The following is a 9376-nucleotide window of genomic DNA, read 5'->3' as shown; positions in this document are numbered from 1 at the left end:
ATGCCCAGTACAAATCACGTATGTGGAAAGATCAGAGAGTTGGTGCCTTGACATCAACAACTTTCCATAAGGCAGTACACTACAGGGGCAGTGAAAGTAACAATTACATAGTAAATGAAATAATGGGACTCTCAGGCTTTCAAGGTAATTTGAGTACCAAATATGGTAAGGAAACAGAGCCCATAGCAAAGAAGCTTTACATAAAAGAAATGAGAAAGAAACACAAACAATTTAAATTTGTAGGGTGTGGACTTTTTATAAATAAAGACAATCCACTATTCCGAGCAACTCCTGATGGCATTGTCAGTTGTAAATGTTGTGGCAAGGGGTTATTAGAAATAAAGTGCCCCCATAAATACAGATTGCATACTGGGAGGGAAATAGCTATATCTAATACCTACCATGTAACCCTTGGGGAAAAGAACAGCATTGTACTAAAAAATTCCTCTCCTTGGTACACACAAATCCAAGCCCATTTAGGTGTTGCTGAGATGGAGTGGTGTGATTTTGTAATGTTCATACAAAAAAGTCCGCATTTAACAGTGCAGAGGATTTATTTTGATAAAAGTCTCTTTGATAGCAGTGCAGAAATTGCCATGGATTTTTATTATAAATATGTCTTGCCAAATCTCCTGAACTCAAAAGAAACTCCAGAGGCAAGTAATATTTAAGAGGTCTTCATAATGACTGCATATTTGTTTCTGACTGGTGTGGTTGTTTTGTATATAGTTATTTGTACAGTTTGTTATTTGCTTATAATGTGTAAGTTTTGTATATAGTTATTTGTACAGTTTGTTATTTGTTTATAATGTGTAAGTTTTTTTTTTTCTTAATGTTACTTTCATTTGTATTGTTTGTATATAATATATTGTAAATTTCTTTTCAGGAATAAAGTCTGTGTTCTTGATTTTCAGAAATTATTTACCATACCACAATGATTCAGACACGTTTATTAATAAATAATTATAAGAAAGAACTATCTTTACATATCCTTTAATATTACAAAGGTGATAATACATGGTTGAAAGTGTTGGAGTAGAGATGTTCTTACAGAGATCCCTAACACCCAAATTTTATTTACATAACTACCCATAAAAATAAGCTTTAGATTATAATAAGCTTTACATAAGTTGCTTTAGATTGTGTGCTCTGTCAAATCTACACTAGTGGTGGCATCATATTTCATAATACTGCAACTATTACTACAATGTGATCCACGAGGGGCCACATCCTTTGGTGAAGTGTCTGTCCTAATAGTTTAAATGTCTTCATTCTTCCAATGGCTCGCTCAACATGTATGCGCAATGTTGCTATACTTCGTGTTTTTGCAATTTCACTTTGTGTGAGCATCCTGCCTTTACTGGCTTCCTTCCTCGTAAATGGTGGGATGTGTAGTTTTGCACCACGCTGGAGTATGAGATCACCAATATTGAAGCCCCTATCCACCATTATGGCATCACCTGGCTCAACTTTATCAATGAACTCTGCTTCTGCAGTATAACGGTCTGATGTATTACCTCCATACACACTTGATACAAATGTTATTAGCCCTGTGGGAGTAATTCCAATGAGTAATTTTAGTGTATTGTGATGCTTATATTGGGAATATGTGGCAGCCTGAGCTGAAGGATTTGCTGGCTTGACCGTGAATATCTCAGTGCAATCTAGGATGGTTCGTGTGTCAGAATATTCTTCTGGAAAATCTTTTGGCAAACTTGCACGCACCTGTGCTGCAGTTGGCCATATAAGCCAGTCCTTGAGAACTAAATAAAGTATGTTAATCCAAGTTATAATGATACTACTTGCAACACTTCGTGCTACTTCCCAAAGATCTGCTAAAGTACTGAGATCAAATCCTGTTCTAATATGTACTAGGGTTATTAAATATTCATGTAACTGTGACAACTTCCTTTTTGTATGTCCTTTAGTAATGCCTGGTGGTGTATTCTCATTCTTGACACTATTTGGCCCTCTCCAATAATGTATGTCAGTCACATTATCTTTTATCAAATTAAACAAATAAAAGAAATCCTTTTCTTCCATGCCTGTATATCTTTTAATACTCTCACTACTCCTCAGAATTTTCTGAATAAAGGCGTTGCGTAATGCTCCGTCTTCTACAACATTGTTACGTTCCCACTGAAATAAGAAATAAGAAATATATTAGTGTGGAGGGCATATTATTGCATGTAAAACTTTTAAAAAATGTAGTTCCTGCCATATTTGTAGTAGGGTATGGGAAAACTATGCACACATGTACTTGGTGGTACATCGTTACCTACTATTCCTTTAGGAACCAGTCACTCCGGCCCCCTCGTCATTCCGGCCACAGTCACTCCGGCCTTTCCTTCGTTCAACCCAAGTCACTCCGGCCTCACACACACACACTCTCTCTCTCTCTCTCTCTCTCTCTCTCTCTCTCTCTCTCTCTCTCTCTCTCTTAATAACACATGATTATGATGGGTAGGGAAATCATGCTAATAATATGACGATAATATGATGGAAAAAAAGATAAAAGAATAATAAGAGTATGTAGCATAAGTATAGTTTGCTCACCTCATGTACTTCCTCATAAGTTTGTGAAGCTTTCTCAAGTGTTGTAAACTGGTCAGTCTGCACCTCTACATCTACTGGCTCTGCAACAGTTTCATTATGGGTATAAGCTCCATATGTGTGGTCACCCAAAACATTGCAGCTCTCATCAGGAAGTGTAGTATCTTTAGAAGATATGAATATAAGTATTAATCACATGTGTGATCAAGCATGAAGTAAAAAAAAATAAAATACATAAATAAATAATCAAATAATAAAAAAAACTACCATAATATTTAGTTTTACTTGATCATATAGTTAGCTGTTGCAAAGTACAGGCATAGCCTAATAAATAATAAATATCTTTTAGTGCTGACACAGTCATGGATCAGGTGTCATGTGAATATTTGAGTGATTACCTAAGCATTTGGGTAATATGTAGATAACACTAGCCACTGTTCTAAGTTTAGGATCACACATCTCAAGTAGTGAAATTTCATTTAGGAGACAATGTTAAAGAATTGTTTTCTCTCTGAAACTTTTTTCTTTTTTAACTAAAAGAAAAAAAACAACAACCTAACCTTAACTTGACAATCTTAAAAATAAAATAACTCAAATGTAACCCACCTGAATCTTCTGTGGCAGTGCATACTTCTACCTCCCCCCAGTCTTGGACATTCAGGGGTAGCACCTCTTCTTGAGGAAACTGTGTTTCAGTGTTGCACTGTGTGGATGTTGAGGCGTTAGGTGCTGCAATGACATCTTGCCCTTGGCACTGGAGACTGTTTGCCTTCCTATTAATAACTGCATGATGGTTTCTTCCCCACCCATTATAAGCGAATAAAGTTGGGTCTGAATGTTCAGGTGATGGTCCATTGTTCCAGTCCAAAAAGTGTAAGGAGCATACAGCGTGATTCTGTGTTGCCTTCCATCCACCTGCACGCCTGCACCTCTCCTCCCACATCTTCCTCCTTTTAGGTTCCTTTTTTGCACTTGGAAATCTCACAAATCGTTTGACATCTTCAGTTACTTGGTCTGTCTTTCTCTTCCCTTTTCTTGAGTCTGATGTGCAGTCTGCTACGGCACACGTAAAATTCGGCATACTTGTAGCTTCCAGGCTCCAGCTTGATCTTGATGGTACAGGTTGACCCAGTATTTCTTCTGAGTCAGGCCTTTGTATCGGCAGAACTGAGAGGCTACTGTTTACACTTTACACTCCTTTCTATTAACGGCGCGCGGCGCTTTCTTTAACTGAAGAATCATGAGCTGGAAAATCTGAACGTTACTTTGGCAGAGGGGCGTGTGACTTGGAGTGCAAGAGAACAGGAATCGGCAATTGACTACATGTTGGTGAATGGAAGAATGCGTGAAATTGTGTCGCACATGTGGATAGATGAGGATGGTTTGGTTGATATTGTGTCCGATCACAACATGCTGGTTGTGGAGTGCTTGATGCAGGGTGGGAATGAAGTGAAAGTGGCAAGTAAGAGAAAGAAGTGGAGACTGAGAGATGTAGGGTGGGAGAACTTTCAGGTTGATCTGAGTGAGAGAAGCTGGGACGATGAAAGTGTGCATGACGTGGAGCATCTGAATGAGAAACTGGTTGAGGACGTGAGGGGTGCTGCTGAGAACCAGATAGGGTTTGTGAGAGTAGGTAGAAGAAAGAATGTATGTAAACCATGGTGGAATGATGAAATCAGAGCGGCTAGGAAGGAGCGAAAGAGAATGAGTAGACAGTGTAGATGGCTGAGGAAAAAGAGGCATGAAAGCGATGAGGCAGAGAATGAGTATCTGAATGCATGGGCAGCGTATGTGAAGCAGCAGCGGTTGACGAGACGAATGATAATGAATGCTAAAGTGAAGAGTGAAAGGAGCGTGATTCAATCTTTAAGGGAGAAAGGTATGGAAGGTGGCCGTGAATGGTACAAGTTCATGAGAGGTGAGAATATGTCAGGCAGTGTTGGTGTGGAGAGTCTAAAAGTGGAGGGTGTAGTTATAACAGAGAAGGATGGAATCAGGGAGGCAATCAAAGGGTTCTGGGAAGAAGTAGGTGGGGTAGGTGAGATGTTTAGTGTGAGAGAAGAATGTGTAACACTGGAAAGGAAGAATGCAGATGAACTGGATGAAAGAATCAGTAGGGATGAAGTGGAGAGGTGTGTGAGAAGGCAGAAGAATGGCAAGGCAGCAGGTCCAGATGATATACCCTATGAGTTCTACAAGAATGGTGGGGAGGTAGTGATAGACAGAATGACTGAGTTATTCAACCGAGTGTGGGATGAAGAGAGAGTGCCAAGAAAGTGGAATGAGAGCCGAGTGTGTCTGTTACATAAGGGAGGATTTAAGAGTAAGAATGAGCTGAAGAACTACAGGCCAATTGCATTAGTGAATACAGTAGGTAAAGTTTTCAGTGCAGTGTTGAATGAGAGACTGTGTAAATGGATTGAGAGAGCTGGAGTGCTGGGTGAAGAACAGAATGGTTTTCGTAGGGACAGGAGAGCTGAGGACAATATGTTTGTGGTGAATGAAATGATTGAGAAGAAAAAGAAGGATGGGGGTAAATTGTACCTAGGTTTTTTGGATATAGAGAAAGCTTATGATAGAGTGAACAGAGAAATGTTAGGTAGAGTCTTAGAAAAGATTGGATTGAGTGCAAAGATAGTTAACGTAGTGCAAAGTATGTATGTGGACACAAGAGCTAGATACAGGCTAGGAGACATAGAAACAGACTGGGTGAAGAGTGAGAGAGGAGTTAGGCAGGGCTGTATATTGTCACCAACCCTTTTTAGCCTGTATACAGAGGAGCTAGCAGCCAGGATGAGAAGAATGAATGTAGGGGTAAGTGTGGGGAATGATAAAGTATGTGTGCTCCTTTATGCAGATGATGTAGTTGTTATGAGTGAATCGGCAGATGAGCTTCAAAGTTTGTTGGATGTAGTGGATGGCTATGGTAAAGACTTTGGAGTAAGGTTTAGCAGTGAGAAAAGCAAAGTAATGATTGTGAATAGATCAGAGGATGAAAGTAATGTGGTATGGAGACTTGGAGAGAATGAGTTGAGACAGGTGCAAGAATACAAGTACTTAGGGATGTGGATGAGTCCTAGTGGGTGTGCAAAGGCAAAGAATGAAAAGATAAGTATGCTAAACCAGTGGGTAGGTCGATTGGGAAGCGCGGCAAGGATGAGAGCAAGTAAGTATGATGTGTTGAGAGAAGTGTGGAAGAGTGTGGCTGTGCCATGTATAATGTATGGTATGGATGTGATTGCATGGAATGAAAGTGAAATTGATAAGTTAGAAGTGGGCCAGAACAAAGTAGCAAGGATGGCACTGAGTGCACCGAGGTGCACAGCAGTTGAAGCCTTGAGAGGTGACATGGGATGGAGCACCTTCAGAGAAAGACTGACAAAAGCCACACTTAGGTACAAGATTAGGCTTGAGAGAATGGATGATGCAAGAATAGCAAGGAAGGTGTACCTGTGGAATGAAAGTGGAAGCAAATGGAGGAAGAGATGCATGAGAATGACAGACAGGAATGGATTGCAAGTTGTGTGGGCGATAAGAATGGCTGGGAGGAATCAAAATGAGCGTGAATGGGTGGTAACAAGAGGAGGAAGAGTGGGAGCCGAATGGGATGTGAGAAAATGGAAGAATGAGATAGACAAAGAAGTGAAATGTGTGGGACTGAATGAATGGAAGAATGAGATGGAAAGAAAGAAGACCCTGGAATGGTACAAGGAGAAAGAGGCCCCGAGGTATGAAAGGTGGTATGATGGAAGCCTGGGCGGTGATCTTCTCTTCCGAGCGAGGGCACAGTGTATGGATGTGAATGCAAGGAGTTACAGGTGGTCTGAGTCCCGCAGCAAAGTGTGCCAGATGTGTGACATGGGAGAGGATGAGACGGTGGAACATGTGGTGCTGGAGTGTGTGCAGTATGCCAGAGACAGGAATGAGATGATGCAAGTGATACTGACTGAGTTAGGGCATGATAGGAATGAAAGAGTGGAGAAGACAGGAAAGGAATGGATGGTGTTGTTGCTGGGACTGGGTAGAGAGGCCAACGAAAGGATGATTGAGGCGGTGAAAGAGTTTCTGGAGAGAATGTGGCGTGCCAGGTGTATGAACAATTAGGATAGAGGATGCTGTTCGTTTCTCCTTTTTTTTTCCCCCTTTCTACAGGAGTAGAGGCCTGGCTCAGGAGTGATCCTGTGCCACCTGTACCATCAAGATCAAGATCAAGATTCTATTAACGGCGCGCGGCGCTTTCTTTAACTGAAGAATCATGATAAAGATAAGTACGTCGTACGTCCGCCAGCGGTGCTGTTCTTTTTTTTTTTATTTCACTGATTACTTTCATATACAGGACGTGTCAGTGATATCTGATATTTTTCAACATTCCCAGATAAAATGCACAAGCCGAAATCAACATTTTTTTTTATTTTTACTGTTCATACTTACTTAAAAAAAAATCATTAACTATTTCTAGTTTTAACTTATAATTCAATTAACAAAGCCTTATCATACACCTGTAAGTATGAATATTAATATTAACGGTTATGTTTTTAATTTTAGATACACTTGTGCAGCAATTCATGCTGTACTTTTCCTGCACATCGATTTCAAATTTAGCTAAGACACCCCTTTGCCCCAGGAAATCGGAGACAATTAAAAATGCTGGCGCTGATAGGTATTTACCAGCCTCACTGCGACGTCTCTAATTTCCACCACCACCATCAACACCACAGCCCCGCTACGCACATAGGTGATAGTAAATCTTCCTTTAAGTGAATTCTAATGCCGAGAACGCAGTTAAATGGCGAGATATAAGTGTAATGTGCAGTTAAGTATGGAATCTCTATATTTGGTAATGTTTTAGTTGGCATCTGTTAACTAAGAATAGCTTTACTTTACAAATGTAAATGTTAATGTAAAAGTAATTCCTGGTGTTAAAAAGTGTCTATTTCCTATGTTTGGCGGCACTTCATTATGTGTGTGTGTGTGTGTGTGTGTGTGTGTGTTAATAATGGTACTACTACTACTAATAATAATAATGATAATAATAATAATGATAATAATTTTTCCACCATTCACAATCACAACCATCACCACCACTTCCTCTACCACAATCACCACCACAACCACTGACACAATCGATAAATTATATAGTAGTAGTAGTAGTAGTAGTAGTAGTAGTAGTAGTAGTAGTAATAGTAGTAGTAGTGATAATAGTAGTGATCTTAAAGGTGACAGATAAAACACTGAAAGCAGTAATAATAGTAGTGGTGGTGGTGGTGGTGGTGGTGGTGATGGTAATAGTACTAGTTGCCAAATAGTCTTTTTATACAGCAGCAGCAGCAACAACAACAACAACAACAAAAACGACTACTACTACTACTGCTGCTGCTGTTGCTGTGTAAGATAGTTATATGTAATAATAATAGCAATTAATAGTAGAAGTTGTAGTTGTAATAGTAATTCTCTCTCTCTCTCTCTCTCTCTCTCTCTCTCTCTCTCTCTCTCTCTCTCTCTCTCTCTCTCTCTCTCTCTCTCTCTCTCTCTTTCGTACATGTTTTTTTTTTCTCTCCGCCTCCTCCTCCTCCTCCTGTTTTTTTTTTTTTTTCATGATGAATCTCTCTCTCTCTCTTTCTCTCTCTCTCTCTCTCTCTCTCACTCTCTCTCTCTCTCTCTCTCTCTCTCTCTCTCTCTCTCTCTCTCTACTAATACAAAAACAACAACAACAACAACAACAACAACAACAACAACAACCAAACCAACAACAATTACTACTACTACTACTGCTACTACTACTATTTCTTCTTCACTTTCTCCTCTTCGTCTAATACCCCTACTCTTCTATTCTCTTCTCTTCTCTTCTCTTCTCTTCTTCTTCTTCGTATTATTATTATTATTATTATTATTATTATTATTATTATTATTATTATTATTATTATTACAAGTGGTGCATGTTATTAATGTGATTAAAATTATAAGTAAAACAACAGATAAAAGAGTGCAAAATTATAAATGACACAACAGTTAAACGAACAAAATGAAAGTAAAACGATAGATAAAAGAGAGTAAAATTACAAATGAGACAGTAGTTAAATGAATAAAATGAAAGTAAAACGATAGATAAAAAGTGTGAAACTATAAATGAGACAGTATAGAATAGAGAATTACATGTAAGAAAGGCGTGCTGGTGATTTGTACAGTGAATTGTTTGTTGAAAAGATAAGTGAACAGTATTTTTTTTTTTTTATACGTTCGTATGGACGGTGCATTCCTTATAGAAGGAGGAAGGCAGCTCCAGAATTTTGGTCCATCAACCAGTAGAGACCTCGCTCCAGTACAGGTGTTGGTGTTAGGCTCATACACATTATGTTGTTGTCTAGTGGGGGCAGTACAGACATCACTCACTCTCGGCAGGCAGAATAAGTGGTTAGGGATATTGCCATGGATAATATTGTAGGTAACAATGTCTTTCAACCAGCCAAGTTCTCTCAGAAAAGGTGCGGTGTGGTCAAATTTGGCACCGCTGCTTAATGTAACTTTTGCAGCAAAGTTTTGAAGCTTTTGAGTTTGTTGTGTAAAAGTGATATTTGTTGTTCCCCATATCCTTATTCCATAGTTGATGATGCTTAGTACTAGTGTTTGCACGAGAGTAATTATTGCTCTCCTGTTAAAACAATCCTTGCTTCTATTAATATGTAATATGGTGCTGAAAATTTTCTTACTCATCTTATTTACATGAGTATTAAAAGTTATATGAGAGTCAAAGTAAACACCCAAGTTTTTCAGGGAGCAGCTGGGGAGCATCTTAGTGTCAGCAACTTGTAAGCAAGTGTTGGGT

The 9376-nt window shown here is 39.2% G+C and overlaps 1 protein-coding gene and 1 long non-coding RNA gene across 2 annotated transcripts in view; one reads left to right on the top strand and one right to left on the bottom strand.

The window, feature by feature from the left end:
- The window catches only part of LOC135104976 (uncharacterized), a 102626-nt gene that overhangs the window by 40911 nt on the left and 52339 nt on the right, over positions 1 to 9376 (top strand). The gene's annotated exons all lie outside the window — the stretch shown is intronic.
- LOC135104672 (uncharacterized) lies at positions 935 to 3733 on the bottom strand. The gene is made up of 3 exons (XM_064012202.1): positions 3160 to 3733; positions 2557 to 2717; positions 935 to 2139 (listed from the first exon to the last, which is right to left on the bottom strand). Exons 1-3 carry the CDS (start codon positions 3632 to 3634, stop codon positions 1183 to 1185), a joined length of 1593 nt encoding a protein of 530 aa, XP_063868272.1. The 5' UTR covers positions 3635 to 3733; the 3' UTR covers positions 935 to 1182.

This window comes from Scylla paramamosain, chromosome 11, assembly GCF_035594125.1.
Source record: "Scylla paramamosain isolate STU-SP2022 chromosome 11, ASM3559412v1, whole genome shotgun sequence".
Taxonomy (NCBI): Eukaryota; Metazoa; Arthropoda; class Malacostraca; order Decapoda; family Portunidae; genus Scylla; species Scylla paramamosain.
This window is presented reverse-complemented; position numbering and strand designations above follow the sequence as displayed.

Excerpts from the sequence above, each read along its gene's own strand:
- LOC135104672 (XM_064012202.1), bottom strand. The coding sequence starts at position 3,634 with ATGCCGAATTTTACGTGTGCCGTAGCAGACTGCACATCAGACTCAAGA. Across the intron at positions 2,718-3,159 it reads CACTGCCACAGAAGATTCAG|ATACTACACTTCCTGATGAG; the intron begins GTGGGTTACATT and ends TATCTTCTAAAG. Across the intron at positions 2,140-2,556 it reads CTTATGAGGAAGTACATGAG|TGGGAACGTAACAATGTTGT; the intron begins GTGAGCAAACTA and ends TTCTTATTTCAG.